Source organism: Phoenix dactylifera, chromosome 12 (assembly GCF_009389715.1).
Source record: "Phoenix dactylifera cultivar Barhee BC4 chromosome 12, palm_55x_up_171113_PBpolish2nd_filt_p, whole genome shotgun sequence".
NCBI lineage: Eukaryota > Viridiplantae > Streptophyta > Magnoliopsida > Arecales > Arecaceae > Phoenix > Phoenix dactylifera.
The window spans coordinates 3,894,061-3,913,629 of NC_052403.1; the positions used below are offsets into that span (position 1 = coordinate 3,894,061).

At 35.2% G+C, this 19,569-nt stretch overlaps 2 protein-coding genes across 2 annotated transcripts; one reads left to right on the top strand and one right to left on the bottom strand.

Annotated features, from left to right (window-relative positions):
- Nucleotides 1-230: 230 nt before the first annotated feature.
- On the bottom strand, nucleotides 231-1,352 carry LOC103719746 (gibberellin-regulated protein 6-like). Its single transcript, XM_008809131.4, has 4 exons — nucleotides 1,197-1,352; nucleotides 999-1,043; nucleotides 870-903; nucleotides 231-750 (listed from the first exon to the last, which is right to left on the bottom strand). Exons 1-4 carry the CDS (start codon nucleotides 1,257-1,259, stop codon nucleotides 569-571), a joined length of 324 nt encoding a protein of 107 aa, XP_008807353.2. The 5' UTR covers nucleotides 1,260-1,352; the 3' UTR covers nucleotides 231-568.
- A 9,511-nt stretch (nucleotides 1,353-10,863) lies between these two features.
- LOC103719747 (probable arabinosyltransferase ARAD1) lies at nucleotides 10,864-18,023 on the top strand. Its single transcript, XM_008809132.4, has 2 exons — nucleotides 10,864-12,553; nucleotides 17,091-18,023. Exons 1-2 carry the CDS (start codon nucleotides 11,636-11,638, stop codon nucleotides 17,601-17,603), a joined length of 1,431 nt encoding a protein of 476 aa, XP_008807354.2. The 5' UTR covers nucleotides 10,864-11,635; the 3' UTR covers nucleotides 17,604-18,023.
- The last annotated feature ends 1,546 nt before the right edge of the window (nucleotides 18,024-19,569 follow it).

Here is a 19,569-nt window from a genome sequence, read left to right on the forward strand (position 1 = left end):
TTTTTGTTTTCTGAATCCTTAATGACAACATTTTTTTTGGTGACAATTGCATATTCCTTAACATTCTCTAGTTAATCACTTTTTCCAATTTATCTCCTCGGTAGAACTAAATCATTTACAATAAAAGCACAAAGGAGGTGGAAATATTTTCTCGAATAAATATCTTACGCAAGTGAATCCCAATAATCTCCACCAAACTAAAGCTTGACAAACCACAACAACTAACCATGATGGGATGAGACCAAAAAAGGAGAGTTCAACATCAATACATCAAATAGATGGAACAACACTCAGTGATACCATAAAAAAAAAAAGCACATATCTATTGGCCAGAAGATAGCAGGCAACTCCTATAACCAAGGCTAGTACTTTAGCAGCAAGGATACCCGGGACAGCCCAGCCCAACCCATTCCAAAAACAGAGCATGACAAGCCCATTAAAGACAAGCAGATGATGATGATGGAACACATGGTGATAACAGAGCAATCACCATCCATGGAGTGAACCCATCCATACATAGACCTGTAACCATATAACTAGCTAAAGGATTAATGGATCCATATGGATCTCAAGGGCATTTGGGGCCGCCGCGCTTAGTCTTCCAGTTGTTGTAGCAGGAGCAGACCTGCTTGTTTCCATAGAACCCCGGAGGCACACACAGACATTTCCTGCAGCATTTCTGGCAGAAGAACATGCATGGCTTGTGATACTGCGTCCGAGAGCACCTCCTGCTGCACTCGCCCGGACACTCTACACATACGAAACCCATCACAAATACCTCAATTAGTTACTAATCACAGCCTAAAATATATAACAAGATGAAACTCTGTAGAGATATTTCACATAAGAGCTGGTTAGCGGCAACTTACGATAGTTTTTTAGGCTTCCCGGGCCATACCTCCCCTGGTTAATATCCAAAGATAAACAAAGTTTGAGACTTACTTAGAGCTAATACGAGTACTATAACATGTATTAAAATGTTATAAAAAAAGGCTCACCCTTTGGCTCTTCTTAGCTAGCTCCACCTCCACCTCATGCACGATCTACACCAATAAGCAAGGGGAACAGGTGAGAAATGAGTACAAGCGCGTGCACATAGCACGCAACTTGAGGCATTTTGTTATATTATATGCAGATATATATACATATTATATACGGATTCATGTGCCTAAGAGAGTACAAAGGTAGAAACTCACCCCACATGAGACCATGGAGAATGTGATGAGTAAAAGGAGGAACAGTGGAAGCAACTTGGCCATTGGAGAGGAGAAGAATGGAGGAGGAGAAGGGTTCCAAGCTTGAACTGCGAGAAAAACAGAAAGGAGCCTCAAATTTATAAAAGCAGGTTGCCGGTATCGTTTTGCAGGCAAAGTGGAGGGAAAGCATGTGGGCTCTGAGCGGCGGCACACTGCACGAGGAACAAGGTGACCGTTCTTGGCGCGCTTTGGAGCGACTCCATGGCAAGACTCTGCGTGGTCTTCTTCTATTGGATGGAAGGGTCAGGTGGAGTTATTGTGTTTTTTTTTTTTCGGTTAATGGAGTTATTGTTTCTTTAAAGGTGGTCAAAAAGCGCAAAGATTACTTCTGTTCTGTAAGAGGTGGTCAAAGTGGAAAGATGACTGATGTCTCGTAAAACAAACTAGGTGGACCAAAAATGTAACCTTGAGAGAGAAAATGCCAGATAATCCACCAGCTGGGTGGTGCACGACCATGGGCAAATAAATAAATAAAAATAATCAAGCAATGCAGTTTTGCCCGGCTGAATTTAGAAAATGCAGGCGGCATGGATGGCTGTCATCTATTACTTTAAAATTTTTAGGTCGTGGTGACGTGGTCTTTCAGACCAAAGATGTCTACATAGAAGTTAATCGAGTCTGCAAACTTGGTGACCTCCTATAATAAATAAATAAATAAATAAAAAGGCTGCAGGAGCATGTTTGTTCATATTGTTTTTTAGTTGGTTTGACCTATTAGCTCAGCAGTAGACTTGATTCGGCTAATTTTTTTTAATATTTTTAAAGAAAGTATTAGATGGATTAAATTTATTTTGGACCTAAAATAAAATTTTTAGATAAATTTATTTTATGTTAGGTCCGCAGTAGATATGATTTATCTAATAAGTTTTTGATTTTGATAGACGAAGAGGGATAGGGGTGGAAAATGAGGGCAAGGGGTGCTGGTTGTGGTGGGTTGGTGGAAGAAGAAGGAGAACAAGAGTCACTATTTAATCTCTAGTATTACAAGTGATGACATGCTAGCACCGTATTAGCTTGCCACATCATTTGAGCAAGTTGTTCTTAAGTAGTTATGCGCAGGCATTGCATTTTTGTTCTATGGAGATGAGCCAAAGGAGAGATCTTTGTTCGGTGGGTGATATAAGTATGGTAGGTAGGTGGTTTTAAGAAAATTTTGAAGTAGTTACGGGCATTTGGGGCTCCCATCCAGCTTTTACAGTGGCCGGGTTGACTCTTGTTTCCTGGGAGCCCCCCACCTAGTTTCCTCAAAGTAAACTTCAACAACAGCATCTCGGATAGTGGTAACAGAGGAAAAGTGAGCTTTGTAATCAGAGAACATGCATCCAGATTCTTTGCAACGGACGATCGGTGCACAGCCAAGGAGTCGGTCCTCGGAGTAGAACTGAGAAGCAGCCTGAAAGGGTTTCACATTTTCTAGGCATGCGGTGGGAGCAGACTGTTAGCAATATATTATCTAAATAAACAAATAAATCTAAAAATTACAATTAATGGAAAATCTTAAAGGGAATAATATATGTATATATTATTCGGGATCAAAATAATTCTATTTTAACACAAAAGAAATCTATTCTAACACAAAATAAACCTATTTATTTAATATATTTAAATCATAAAATTGCAAATATTATAAATATACTAATATTAAATTTAAAATAAAAGTTAGAAGAAATAGCCTGATTGAAGACAGGTTGAAGCGCGTAGACACTGTCCCAAAGAAGTGTTTGCCCTCACGTACGGATCTTCCAGCAATCCTCTTCAGAGATACGACGATTCTAAACTTCTTCTTCAGTACGTCTCGGAAGAAGCCAACTCGAACCTGATCGGACTTGCTGATCTAGCGAAGAACGAAATAAAAAGAATAAAATAAACTAAATATAATTGTCAAAATGAAAATCAGAAGTCGCTAAGAGGAAGAACTTTTCTCCATAATTTTTTTGATATTTTTCTCTGATTTTTTGTGTCCCGAATATGATGAAATTGAGGGGTAGCAATAACGTTATTTTTTAATTTATATCTTAATGATTTATGACGCATTTTTAAGTGCCTCTTCATTTTTACATTGACATTTTCTTGGTTGCACTTATCTATTGCAGATTTGCAGTCACAATGTAATGAGACAGGTGGTAAAGGTGATTCAACTACAGGAAGGTCTATTAGTAGATCTCTGAGTCACTCAGCCTCAGTGCTAGTGGTGTCTAAAGCTATCAGTTCAGACTTGAGTTAGGGTGAGACCTCCTTGGATATGGCTCAGGGTCTTAGCAAAATCGAATCAGAAATTAGGTAGTTTATCTATTAGATAGGCTACCTGGAATGACTCATCCAAATTGGTAATAGATAAACTACCTGGAATGACTCATCCAAATTGGTTCCATTGGCCCTAAGCTGATGGATCAAGATTTCAAAATTATGGATTTGGTCATTCATAGGCTTTGAGTCCACCATTTTAAAGTTATTGAAGTGGGAGGCCTTGAACCTCTTTATCCCAGCATCATCAATACCATATTTGCTATCTAGGGTGTCCCAGAGTTCTTTGGCACTCTTGGCTATGTAATAGGGGTATTGGTCGGGGGATTTTTGGTCATTTTTGCGGACGTGTTCGCGGTAATTATATGGAGGAAAACCGCAGCGGGCGCCTGCGTGCGCATTTAATTTTTTCAACAATCCCCCAAAAAAATTATTTTTTTAAAATAATTTTAAAATCAAAATAAAATGCTGGATATCTTATATTATGTAATAGGTGTAGGTACTTTTCGGTTTGAACCTTCACTCAGTAACAATTGATTACATTTGTGGAGCTAAGGTAGTCTTAACCTTGAATCCAAGTCCATGGCTCAGATTAAATCAACAGCACACATAATATAGCCCGATCTGGGTTCCAAGCAGGTTGCGCTAATATAGCCATGCGCAGGTATCTTTCATGTGCTTTTTAGGGAATCGCCCATTTTTCATAATCGCGGCCTCACGACTGCACATATAGGTGAGTCCTAATGAGGAAGCTAGCAAGGAAACTCCTATCTCTTGGATCTCGGACTCATTAAAAGTTATACAAACGAACTCATCCTACTGCTTGCTTTTACGAGCACTAGCTCCATAGGTATAAGGAAAACATAAAACAGTGCTCCTCTTAGTCACACTCCGGTTTGTTTCTACCCATTGAAACTTTTAAGATTGGGTTTCCACCGTGGTGATTTATCTTTATGGGCTAAGCCCCATCCCCCTCGACGACTCTAGAACTACTATTCTAAACAAACCTTTTGTAAGCTGATCAGCTAAATTATTTTCTGATTTTACAAAATTCAAAGTAATAACGTTATTTTTAAATTATATCTTAATGATTTATGACGCATTTTTAAGTGTCTGCTCATTTTTACATTGGCATTTTCTTAGTTGCACTTATCTATTGCAGATTTAGAGTCACAATGTAAGAAGGCAGGTGGTAAAGGTGACTCATCTATAAGAAGGTCTATTAGTAGATCTCTGAGCCACTCAGCCTCAGTGCTAGTGGTGTCTAAAGCTATCAGTTCAAACTTGGGTTAGGGTGAGACCTCTTTGGATATGGCTCAGTGTCTTAGCAAAATCAGACCATGAATTAGGTAGTTTATCTATTAGATAGGTTACCTAGAATGACTTATTCAAATTGATTTCATTGGCCCTAAGCTGGTGGATCAGGATTTCAAAATTATGGATTTAGTCATTCATAGGCTTTGAGTCCACCATTCTAAAGTTATTCAAGTGAGAGGCCTTGAATCTCTTTACCCCAGCATCATCAAGACCATATTTGCTATATAGGGTGTCCTAGAGTTCTTTCGCACTCTTGGCTATATAATAAATGTCATACAGCCTTTCAGAAAGGGCACTTAGGATTTTATGGATGCAACGATAGTCTATCTCATTAGGTATCTTAGAGGGTGTGCTGGTGGAGGCAGAAGGTTTAGTTTGGGAGGAGGATGAACTCCGATTTGAGTTTGGGTTTTGGCGAGTAGCAGGTCGTGAAGTAGTTGGGTTGGACCCGTTATCAACTTCAGTAGTACTCTCACCTATGGCTGAGATCAACCCTAATGTGGTGAGCCAGAACCGCATTTGGTTCTGCCATCTCCTAAAGTTATGGCCATCAAATTTTTCAGGTTTGGCACTAAGGTGGTCACTAATATGAGAGGTCATAGGTTAAAGGTTATAGAAAAGAGACAGAAAGCTGAATGAAGGCAAAAAATTTATGTCAAAAGATTGCACTAAAATTTGTATTGAATTTTGAATGTCTAGTTGATATATCCAAAAAAATAATAGCCAGATCAGCTCCAGATAGGTGGTGGAGCACTAGGCTCACTTAAATACCAGCTTTTCTTAGGCACGTATGCCTTTTTGACAAGCTTTTCTTTGACACTATTAGTTAGTGGATGTAATCACTAGAAATCACACAAATTCAATTTTTACAAAAGTCTAAGTGCAAACATATTTTTTTATTATGGATTAATCAAATTTCAAATTTTCTGTTTGAATTTTGAATTAATAATAATTAATTATTAATTTAGTGCTAGTTAGACAATTATTGTAATTGAAATCTAAATATGTCAATTCAATGAATTACATATTAGAATTGATTTATTGTCTTATTAGAATAATTAATTACTAATTTTGTGCCAGCAAATCAATTATTATAATTGAGATCTAAAATGTCAATTCAATGAATTATAAGATTTATTACCTTATTAAAATAATTGATTACTAATTTTGTGCTAGCAAATCAATTATTGTAATTGAGATCTAAAATGTCAATTCAATGAATTATATGATTTATTACCTTATTAGAATAATTGATTGCTAATTTTGTGCTAGCAAATCAATTATTGTAATTGAGATCTAAAATGTCAATTCAATGAAATAAGATTTATTATTTTATTAGAATAATTGATTACTAATTTTGTGCTAACAAATCAATTATTGTAATTGAGATCTAAAATATTAATTCAATGAATTATATGATTTATTACCTTATTAGAATAATTGATTACTAATTTTGTCGTAGCAAATCAATTATTGTAATTGAGATCTAAAATGTCAATTCAACGAATTATATGATTTATTACCTTATTAGAATAATTGATTACTAATTTTGTACTAACAAATCAATTATTGTAATTAAAATCTAAAATATCAATTCAATGAATTATAAGATTTATTATCTTATTTGAATAATTAATTACTAATTTTGTGCTAGCAGATTAATTATTGTAATTGAGATCTAAAATATCAATTCAATGAATTATATGATTTATTACCTTATTAGAATAATTGATTACTAATTTTGTGCTAGCAAATCAATTATTGTAATTGAAATCTAAAATGTCAATTCAATGAATTATAATATTTATGATCTTATTAGAATAATTGATTGCTAATTTTATGCTAGCAAATCAATTATTGTAATTGAGATCTAAAATATCAATTCAATGAATTATATAATTTTTTTCATTATTAGAATAATTGATTACTAATTTTGTGCTAGCAAATCAATTATTATAATTAAGATCTAATTTGTCAATCTAATGAATTATATATTAGAATGATTTATTATCTTATTAGAATAATTAATTGAGATCTAATAAGTCAATTCAATGAATTAATTATTATATATTAACTAATTTTCGAATTTTTTGTTTGAATGAGATATGTAAATTACTCCTTTAGGAGTCCAAATGGAGGTATGATAAACCTCTTGAAGGTTAAACAAATTATTACCTATTTAGAATGATTTACTGAATTATATATTACTAAAAAAAACCATACATTTCTTTGGATTGTTACCAATATATTATCTAAATAAAGAAATAAATCTAAAAATCACAATTAATGAAAAATCTTAAAGGGAATAATATATGTATATATTATTTGGCATCAAAATAATTCTATTTTAACACAAAAGAAATCTATTCTAGCACAAAATAAACCTATTTACTTAATATATTTAAATCATAGAATTGTAAATACTACCGATTTTCCAATATTAAATTTAAAATAAAAGTTAGAAGAAATAGCCTGATTGAAGACAGGTCAAAGCGCGTAGACGCTGTCCTAAAGAAGTGTTTTCCTCCATGTACGGATTTTCCGGCAATCCTTCTCAAAGATATGACGACCCTAAACTTCTTCTTCGGTACGTCTCCGAAGAAGCCAAATCGAATTCGATCGGACTTGCAGATCCAGCGAAGAATGAAATAAAAAGAATAAAATAAACTAAATATAATTGCAAAAATGAAAATCAGAAGTGGTTAAGAGGAAGAACTTTTTTTTAGAATTTTTCTAATATTTTTCTCTAAGTTTTCGTGTCCCGAATAGGATGAAATTGAGGGGTATATATAGGGGTATTGGTTAGGGGCTTTGTAGTCATTTTTGCGGACGCGTTCGCGGTAATTATGTGGAGGAAAACCGCAGCGGGCACCAGCAAGTGCCTGCTGACGGGGCCCGAGAATGGCCGCGTGAGCATTTAATTTTTCCAACGCAGACTGTATTCACTTGGAGGGCGATTCAGCCAAGCTAGTTAACTGGATACAAGGAAGGCACAACAACAAAGGATTACACCCATTGCTTTAGAATATGCGTGGCATTTTGAGGGAGCTTGCTTCCTTCAAAGCCACGCACATATTTCGAGAGGCGAACAAGGCAGCCAACTAGGTTGCGTCCTATACTGTTCACTACTCGGAGGGCTTCCTCTAGGAGAGTATTGGGGTGGTTATGCCTACTCTATGACAGATACTTATTTCGGATTAGACCGGGTGCACTCATGCTCGACTAGTGTGAGGCACCGGCTCATTAAAAAAAAAAAAAAGGATTTTGATGATGATACTGCAACGTGTTTGTACTGGCTAGGCATGATTCGTGATAAATTACTCTTCTTAGATTTGGGAACCTTTGATCAGAACCGTCCAAATCATGGTTGCAATACGGACCTAGTTTTGTGCTTTCGGTTTATGTAGAGATTTCTAGCTTCCAGATATCAAATAGGGCACAAAGTTCTTCCTTTTTCTGATTCCAGTACGACATTTTGATAACGCTAATCTGGACATCCTGCAAACTAACTTAAAACCAGAAACGGCAGCACGAAGAAAGGGCAAAAATGAATCAGGTAATAAAATGTAACTTGTTGGTGTTAACTGTAACTTTCTGATCGTTGCTATGATTTGATGTTTGATGGTGATATGAGAACTACTGCAATCCATCTCGATTGATATGTGATAAACTACTAGGGCTTTTTTTTTTTTTTTTTGGTAAATACTACTACTACTAGGTGTTTTTGGAAACTCATATGTACGTGACTTTGTCCTGACATATTTATTTTATGCTTAAATCCTGTATGCTTAATATGGAAATAGTCAGAACCTCGTCATTGCAAATTGCTAGACACCTGGCAGGCTGCCAATAGAAATACACTTTTGCATTAAAGGAGTATGCTGTTATCCTATCCAAACAATATAGTCGTTGCATATCAGAGCTCATTTGGCTCACACAAAAAAAAAATTCATACTAAAATATTTTTTTAAAAAATAATACTTGAGTAAATAATATGTTAAAAAATAATTTATGTATGTTTAGTTAATCGTAAAAAATAATATTTTACATGATGATTTATATTTAGTTGAGTATTTATTTTTATAAAAAAATATATAAAATATTTGTAATGTTTTTAATATAGAAAAAAATCTTATTCTACTTTATTTAAAAGCTTGAGGGCACTTTAAAAAATATTATTCTAATTTTCAGCTAGTAAAAATTAAACTTTTTCATATCCTATGTATTGTTATTTTTTATAAAATATGAGAATCCTGTTTTGATAAAAAAAATTAATTTTTTATTATTTTGTTTGAAAATTCTAACTAAATATGATGTATTTTTTTATTTTTTAAACATATTTTTTTTTTAATCTTTTTGCAGACCAAATGAGTCCAACAAAAAGTGATTTCAAATTTGTGACTTCAGAATGTGATAGGAAAAAATTCAAAATTCCATTTATGGTGTCGACCTAATTTGATAGGCTTTGGACCATTCAGATGATCCCCTTTCGTACAAAACAAAGCTCCGAACCGGTCCCCAAAAATCCTCTTGCACTCTTTCATGTGAAGCATCAGCCCTCTCTTACCAAATCCATTACCTAATCTCACATCCAAAGTAGTAAAGTTTTCACCTAAAATGACGACTTCATCACAGCATTACCACACCAACATTGGCGTCTAAGATACATCACATCCATATAACTATCATAAATAAATCATATGGTAATATTTTTTATAATTATTTCACATTTTTGGCAAGAATTTATACTTTTAAATTGCTCTACTACGACTCCTGGTGCTTCTTGTCTTGTCTTGAATTAGGGGGGCATTCACCTATTAAACCCCACATTTAAATTAACTAACTCTTCGCCTATCAAGCATCTAAGCAATTGACTTCATCACCACACTAATGCTTGTTTATACGAGCAATATCCACACTCCCTTTTTTAACTAACATTTATTATATAATCAAATCATATATTTGCTTGGAATGTATACTTTATAGTTGTTTTACTGCCCGTCTTTCTTGTCTTGTCCTAAATTAGCTAAACGTACGCCTAGTAACCTATTAAAATTTAAATATTTAAACAAATGACATCAACTCGATGCAAATGTCGGTTTATAGTTCACTCACATTCCTAAACACTAAACAACTTCATGACGTTGGTTTGACTAGGTACGTCAGATTACCATTTCTGAAAATTATTATATGAAAGAATGGTCGTGAGAATGATGAAAAATAATACTTAAAAAAATAATATTAAAAAAATTATTATGTTCAATTAAAAATAATTTGATATAAAAATATTATGAAATTTTTAATAATATTTTTGAATAAATAAGTCAAATGATAACATTTTTTTAATCAATCGGTTGGCGGCTCATATAAACAACGCCACTATTAGCTACTTTAAATATTCAAATATAGTTATATAAATTAATAAATATTTTAAATTAATTATACATATATTAAAAATATTTTTTTATTCTAAATAAATTTTTTGGCATGTTTTGATATATAAATAAATATATCAATTATTAATAAATTCTATGTTAGATTTACTGATAATTAATAAATAGTTATTAATTATTTACTAATTACTATTTATTAATCAAAAATATATTAATATATTAAATAAATATTTTAAAATTAATATATTAACATATTTACAATATATTAATATAATATACATTTATATAATTAATATGAATTATATAATGTAATTAATATAAAATTAATATAATATAAATTAGGGTTAGTTTATCTTCATTTGGTAGTTTAGTATGAAAAAATAAATACCACTCATTCAGAAAAACAGACATAGAATTGATCATTAATTTTATTTTTCTTTCTATTTATTTTTTTGTATCGAATTTGATATTTTGATGCAGAATTTATTTTTTCAGATTGCCCCCAACGAATTATAGCTAGTGGACATTATAATTAAGCCCTATATAAATAAATTAATAATATTTATAATTATTTTACTTTTTAAAGAGTTTTAATAATTGCTTCTACTTTTAACTACCCCTCTCTCTCTCTCTCTCTCTCTCTCTCTCTCTCTCGCTATTCCCTTTTCGTCTGGCTTAAAAATAGGAAGTAAATCTCCAGTGAGGAGGAAGCCGAGCCCGCTTCCCCCGAGCGACCCGAACATCGCGCAAGAGCGAGAGAGTTAGAGACGACCAAAGATGGAATCCTTTTCAACCTCGCCAGGATATGGAGATCATCAAACGAGCTCATAAATCCTATCCGATGGATCTCTCGTTCTCTTTCCATCGTTTCTTTCATCTCGATCCTTTTTCCCCTCTTTTTTCAAATCAAAGTCTGCCCTGTTGATGGTTTTCTTCGATTTATTTCCAAGACTTTGATCTGGTTTCGATTTTTCTGTTTCTTGGTTTGGTTCCGATCATAAAGCCGCATTCTTGATTGATTTCATCTTTGATTGATTGAGATATGTAGCTACATCCTTCCCTCATCTTAAATTAGAATTGGATCTGCGGAGAGTTTTGGGTGATTGGCTTTTGCTTGCGGGGAGGGCGTGATTTATTCGTTGTTATTATGATGTTTTCTCAGAGATTTTTACGTATTTGTTTGTTCTTTTATACATGGCTTCTTGATCAAGATTCAGTCCATAATTGAAAGGTGGCTTGTTGTTTGGTTAGCTGATTCTTGATTAAGAGCTTCCAGAGTTCTTTATGCTTCTTCTTGTTTCCCTGTTTGTTATGTGTCTGACTCCGGTTCTCAATCGGTTTCCGCCGATATTGTTGTTCTTGGGTCGATAGAATTTTGATGCTTTGGTACTAAATTGGGCCTTTTCTTCGGGGATTAGTGATCAAATGGCCAATAGAAACACACAGACCCATGGGCTTGTTAGCCGAAAGCACTTGTGCTGTTGGCTCTTCCTTGTGATAGTCCTGGTTTTCTACTGTATCTTCTTCTGGGATTCCACTGCCCTGCGTGCTCCCATCGACCATAGCCTTTTGCCCAATCAAAAGGCCTTCTCGTTGTTCGAAAATCAGAGCATTCCTCTCAGGGATGAGCTGAGGGATGACCTGCCACTGAACAAGGAGACCTATTCCTCGAATCAACCCGAAGAACAAGAACTCGAAAAATGTGATCCGAGCAAGGCACTCTTGAAAGTTTTCATGTATGATATGCCTCCTGAGTTTCACTTTGGTCTGTTGGACTGGGTGGCCGATGGCAAGAGCGTCTGGCCAGATATCCAAACCAAAATTCCATCCTATCCTGGTGGGTTGAATCTCCAGCATAGTATAGAGTACTGGCTCACATTGGATTTGTTGTCCTCAAGATTTCCTGATCGGAGTGGCCCATGCACTGCTGTAAGAGTTAAGGACTCTTGTGAAGCTGATGTTGTGTTTGTGCCATTCTTCTCATCTTTGAGCTATAACCGGCATTCGAAGATCAAACCACCAGAAAAGGTTAGTAGGAACAAGATGTTGCAGCAGAAGCTGGTAACGTATTTAACAGCTCAAGAGGAATGGAAAAGGTCAGGGGGAACAGACCATATCATAATGGCACACCATCCAAACAGCATGCTGGATGCTCGGACGAAATTGTGGCCTTGCATGTTCATTCTTGCGGATTTTGGAAGGTATATTCCACGCGTAGCTAATGTGGAGAAAGACGTTATTGCTCCTTACAAGCATGTGGTCAAGACCTTTGTGAATGACACATCTACCTATGATGGTCGCCCTACATTGTTATATTTCCAAGGAGCCATCTACAGGAAAGATGTAAGCACCTTTCCAGTTTCTCTTGTTTGATACTTCTGTTTTTTCTCCTGCCTTTCAGTCTTTGCAGTTCCACTAGCACTTTGATGGCTAATAGTTGTAGTTTTATAATTCCAACTGGTTAGCATATCATTCAATATAACTAACTATATATCCTTTACCACTTTCGGATTAAGCTGAGTTAATGCACCCTGTTTGAACAAAGATAACTTTTAGAAGCATGGTAATGCCTATTTGATGAAAACTCAACTGGTTAATGGCATTGTAGATTGTAAATAGGTCTAAACAATAACGATGTAAAGTTTATCTCACAAAACAGATGGTTATCCAAGAACACAAATATTTCTGTAATTCACAGTCAAATGACGCATGGGGGCCATATCTAATTCTTAGAGGCAGTGGATTGATTATGAAGCAAGAAACTAAAGAACCAAGTGATGTGCTTCCGCTATTAAAACTTCTTCCATGATAAATATTGTGTCAAGGACTTTTTGGTAAAATGATAGTGATCCTCTGGAGTTGTTTACACAATCTTGATGCTGGAGCTGCTATTTAAACAGAAATTGTTTAAGCATCTTTCAAGTACCCATAACCAGGAGTTAGTGAAGAGAACTTAAATTCGCATCTTTATCTTGGAGCTGCTTGAGATGAACCTTTGACTTGTTGATTATGACCTTCTATCATGTCATTAACTTGGATTTGGTGGTTAAGGTGTGCTGCTGATAATGTTCATATCTTCTAATTATGTGATCAATACATTTATGAATGACTTATCTGATATTGATCATCGCCCAACTTTGTTACATTTCCAAGGAGCCACAATCACCTACAGAAAAAGGCCAAATGCTTTCCTGATAACATTGTTTTGGTTTTTTGCCTTTCCTCCCTGGTCCTTTTTTGTAGTTTCATTAGCAGTTTGATGACTAGTAGTTGTTCTTTCATCATTTCAACTGATGCACACCACGTGATAATCTATTGTTCTACCATAGTCTATCCATAACCTCTCATGGATTAAGCAATTTGTTAGAGCAAAGATAATTACTATAGGCATGGTACTTGACTGAAAATTTAACTGGTTAAATGGCTTTTTTGGATTTTGCGCATCTAAACAATGGTTATGTACAGTTTAGAAGCTCCTTAAGTATATTGTCAGCCCTCCGTTCAAGAAAAGCAGAGTTTACATTGTCAGCCAGAAGACCTATTTCTGCAATACAAAGTCAAATAACCAATTACCTTATTTTAAATAAAAGGGATGATGCATAAGGGAAATATCTAAAAGGCATAGGATTGCTTATGGTGGAAAACAAAGGATTCCTTTGTGCATAAACTCATTGCTGGAATGGCTCTTCAAATGTACGTAATGAGCGCACCTTATGTATCCTCATTATCAGGTATCAAGGGACCAGACCTTGAAGTTATGTCTTGGCTTTGGAATGTATCGAAGTTCAAGCCCTGGGATGAGCTAGGACTTGCTGCTTGTGACTCTCTATCATCTGTCATCTTATTACCTTGGAATTGGTGGTTAAGTTGCACTATTTTAGCGTTCGTATCTTCTATTTGTTCCATGTTCCTGCCATTTTGATCATATAATCTACTCATGGATAACTTAAATTCATAACCTATCATTCTGACCATTCTTATAAAACTCCAAGAACAGTAGTCTTACCAGATTCTGATCCCTAAACAAGTAATACCTGGAATCTCAGCCACATCTTGTGACACGATGATACTTTTTTCCTTTTTGATTTTTTTAATACTTGAAGTTTTCTAGGACTTGGATTTTTGTTTATAGCTGATGCAATATCACAGTCCATCTTCAGCCTTGGTCCATAGTTGGCTAAGCCCAGTCATTATCAGTGCAAGATATGTTTGGTCCAGCTTTTGTTCAGCGCAGAAATCTTTTTTTCCTATTTAGTGAGAATTTTTCTTTTGTTTTTACTTTAATGAAGGCAGCAGTTTGGTGTCATTGAGGTTTTTTAAATCTTGATATTAATGGGCTCTTATTTTCAATGTTTGTTTTTCAATTCAGCACTTCATCTCATAACTCCTTACACCAAAAGATTGCTTTCTTCCCACTTTTGTTATACTCTTTCCAGGTCTTGTAGGTATCTTAATGGCTGCTCCTTGGGTGCATGAACTTAAATTGCACAGCCAAGCTAGTATCCTACTTGCTAGTAAGCTTTCTAGCTTTCATATGAGGGTACTTCTATTGCCTAAAGTTTCCTTTGTTTAAAAATTGAAATCAATTCAATGGATTGTCGTCGGGTTGAAAATTGATGTAAATATGTCTAGTTTTAACAAATTATACCTTGATTTGTAAGGCCACACTGCACAGATACATTAAGCTTCTTGGTTAACTTTAAGTATGCCATGTTAGCATTCAAAATTTAATTAGTTATTTTATACCTCAACAAAAGAGTCTTTCAGGGAGGCTAAAGTCATAATCAATATTGAACAAGATACTTCTGTAAGTCTATTGATTTTTTGGTGCATGAAAGAATCAATTTAGTGGTTGAGTAGTCACCATATGCAAACTCTTCATTCACCATGGAGTGGAGCAATTCCTTCAAATGAATTATTCCGTTTAGTCAGTGATTCTACCCTACAATGAGTGATTTCTAGATCTATTAGCAACCTGTTCTAAGTTGATTCTTTCCCCCTTGTATCATTCTTTGGTATTGCACGCACTCAGCGCCAGACAGCGCACTGATGCCAAATTGTTTTTTGCTGTTCTGCATCTTTTGCCTCAATTAGGAAATGCCTATAGTAGCTTGGATTGGATATCAAAGATGGTGGACCATTTGTTTGTTGATTGTGATGACTAAGCAATGTTAAGTTTTGTATTATTATGGAATTTGTCGATGACAGTGGGATTTTCTTGTGATGCCATGAATATTTTCATGAACAGGGGGTGATTGTATTCTAGCCAACCAGGAGGGGTTAATTACGTAATACATTTCAAAGTCTTGTAGAACTATGCCAGCATTGTGCAATTTAATTGAACTGCATTCAATTGTATTTATGAACCAGGAACTTCTCTTCTGACAGAGCGGACACCAGGAAATTGCTAGGTTATCCTCATGTGCTATGAAGAGGTTGAAGTATTATGTTTTCTACAATGTCATGTCACTTAGAAATAGTCTCTGATGCCATCACCAACTTATATTTTTAAAGTTAATATGGAAACCCTAGTGATGATGATTCCTTCTAAGGCCGTGAAGTTGAAAGTGTCTAGCTAGTTTCCTTGAATCATATACATTGGTAGGATTCAAATTTATTTAGATAAAAGGAATTCTGGTCTCTGGCTGCGACCTAAAAGGTTAGCCAGCACCCGAAGGATGAGCAAGTGGTCGATGCAACTGTCATTCCATTGTATCATTCCTGTAGGGTGGTGAGTATGAAGAGTGAGGGGATGATGGTTATGGATTGGAACAGAGAGAAGTTGTTAACTGCTGCTCTCCATTGTTTCTTGTGCATCACAATTTTCTTTCAACCAGCAAATCTAGGTCCATCTTGTCCTGGAACTTATTTAAGCTGAGGTTAATTTCTCACTTTTCATTACTTCTTATAAATTTTACTTTACCAAAATAATGTGCATTGCCATATAAATTAATTCTGTATTCAAACAGCAACATACTGATTCTGAAACTACGAACCAGTGATGCAGGCCTGTGGAATCTGGTTTTGTAAATGATGCCTTTTTTAAATAGAAAAATGATGCCTTTGATATATGATGAATTGCTTATGCTTTAGTTTGGGTTTATTGTTTGGTGGGTCTGAAGATGTGCCAACTCTCTACTTCGGATTTAATTTCAATCTAACAAGAAACATCACCCTTTCTTTATGGGAGCTAACCATGGCCCAAGATTCACCAACTAAGATGTGGAGAGAATTGCACATTGAGTGGCTAAATGATTTTTTGATCTAGCAGATGAAGGTAACTTTCAAATATTTTATGAGTAGGGTATGGTTTGTCAGCAATATCTCTATTTTCTCGATGTCTGTATTTTCCACCCAGTTAAGCTTTTAATAATTAACATTTCATAAATTGGGCCCTGAGAATTGAGTTTGTGCATGTCTCTTAAAATATAACAGGCATTAATACAATATTTGCTACTTTGTTATTTTCTCCAACACTGTTAAGCTTTTAAACACTACTGACCTTTCTTGCAGATAAGGCCTGTCATGTACATTTATATACGGTATTGCAATTGTTAATTCTTAACAGTATATTTGACTATAAATGATTTTAACTTCTCTACCTCGTATATTTATTGTATACCAGTACTAATCAATGAGTTCATGTAGATTTGTGATATCAGATAAAGTTTAATATTGTCCGTTGTTACACTTTGAATTCTTCATATGAGGTTCTAAAATTTCAATACGAAACTGTCATGGATCATAAAAGCTTTACCTTAAAAATACACATTAATCAATGTTGCCTTTAAATTTCTTGACTTCTTTTGAACTCTGTTTGCCTTCCTAGTAGTAGTATGAAATTTTAGTTAATTGACAGTCATCTCAATTTCACCCATAGGGGGGAAGCATTCGACAAGAGCTCTTTTATCTTCTCAGAAATGAAAAGGATGTACACTTCTCATTTGGCAGTGTTCAAGCGAATGGGATCAAGGCAGCCAGCCAAGGGATGCGTTCGTCAAAATTCTGTCTGAATATTGCTGGGGATACTCCTTCCTCCAACCGTCTTTTTGATGCCATAATCAGCCACTGCATCCCTGTCATTATAAGCGATGAGATTGAACTCCCATTCGAGGATGTCCTGGACTACTCTGAATTCTGCATCTTTGTACGTGCTTCTGATGCAGTAAAGGAAGGTTTCTTGATGAAGCTGATTAGAGGCATAAGCCGGGAGGAATGGACACGAATGTGGAAAAAGCTGAAGGAGGTCGAAGGCTACTTTGAATTCCAGTACCCTTCTCGGAAGGATGATGCAGTACAGATGATCTGGCAGGCAGTGGCTAGAAAGGTGCCTGCAATTCGACTGAAGGTACACAGGTCCAGACGATTTTCTCGGTTTAAAATTGGGAGATAGAATCTGAACCGAAGTGTATGTCTCACTCTGAAAAATGGCTGCTGGAGTGCTGAGGATCTTGTTTCATATCATTCCTCCAGCAAACAGATTTATTCTCAGGACATGAGGAAGATTTGGGATCTAACAATTTAAATTCCATCGTAGCAATTTTCTCTGACTGTTAAACATTGCAGCTAGTGAGGGGGATAAATGTGTACTTTCTGTAGGGTTTAAGCATTGATTTTGGAGTTTTGGACTGTAAACAGTAGGGTGTCAGTTGGCATCATTGTATCAGACTTGTACTCCAACAGAGAAAAACATTATTGCCTTCTCCAATTCAAAGTCTAATGAGAGGAGAAATATCATTGTACTGTAAAAACACTGGAACAAAATCAACTCATTGAATACAGAAATACCAGTGGATCCTTAAGGTATTCAGTAGTAGCCATCTTTGAATTTATTCTGCCATTGCAGGCCACATAATTTTTTTTTCAATTTTTTGTCCTTTTCATCGGTGGAGGCTTATAGTAGATTTGGGATCCACAAATAAAGTAGGCTCTCTTCGGTATTGCTACAGTTTTTGGTTTTCAGATTTTAAAATCAAATATGAAAAATCTGAGAAAAAAAATATTGGGTGCAGCAGTTTTTTCATTTTTTTTAAAAAATTCTAGTTTGATGTTGGAAAGAAAAATAGTAAAAATTGTAAAAGAGAGAGTTTTTGTTTGCTGGCTCTTGCGTAACGGTCGGATCTCTTTTGCCATGCCAGCAATATAAAACATATACACACGTTAACTTGACGACAGTTTGCTCGCCATCAACTATGGTACAAAATGTTCTCTCCTCAAGATAGGTGCGTCGTGTCGACATCGGACGGTGGGGCAGTAATGCAGTAACGTGTACGGTGTACCCCAGTTTTTTCTAGGCCACGTGATATGCCAGATGTAATGGAATCTGGTGGCGAATAAATTGTGCCTTGCAGCATTTTTTTTGCCCATCCACACCTGCGGGCCTACAAACACTTTGGAGCGCGCTCCACTGCCTCTCTCCCTCCTTTGTATCATAATGGGTAGAATAATGATAATTTTGTCTAATTTAATCCAATCATTTATGATCTAATTATATGATTTGTAAAAATAGCCATAAATAATTTTTTTTACGTTGATAGAGGTAGAGCTCAGAGCTACCTAGGAGGGCATCATCTATGTGAGATGGCTATCGAGGGTGGAGCGGATCCTTCTTGAAGGGGATGTAGTCACAATAGTTGACTGGACACCCGAGGAGGGGGGCGGATGGGGGAGGAGTCCCCTCTTCTTTACAACATTCGTTGGTTGGTGGGAGAGTGTAATACCTTTCAGGCTGTATATGTGTACTGAAAGGCAAACAAAACGACAAACTGGGTAGCCTCCTAAGTCGCCCAGCATTCCGGAGAGATTCTTTGGACACAGCAGGAGGCTCCTTCTCCATTGTTAGGTTATTCTTTCACTTATGATTCTGTTGGCTGCACCTACTCTAAAGTTGGATGATTAACCGTTGTATCAATATATATATATATATATATATATATATATATATATATATATATATATATATTAATTATAATATATATATATTTAAATAATTAGGTGGAGTTATAAAATTTAATCGTCACCCCCACTACCTTAAAAGAAGATAGAACAACTTTCATTTTCTTTACTTAAGTTTGAACATCCTTATCAAGCTAAAAGTTAGATTTGTGCTAGGTTGGGTCTGCTATAATGCTATTTGTATTTGATATAATTTATAACAACTAAAATTTCATCCAAAATAGTTAACTAAAAAAATAATTAAAATTTTAATTTTATATAAATATTTAAAATTTATTGAGCGAATAATAGATGAAATTAAATATAGGTCATGATATATGTCGCGGAGAAGAACGCTAACTAAATTTAAACTTTAAGGCCAAAAGGATCCCGCGTCCATGCAGGAGGAGGGGGCATATTTCTCT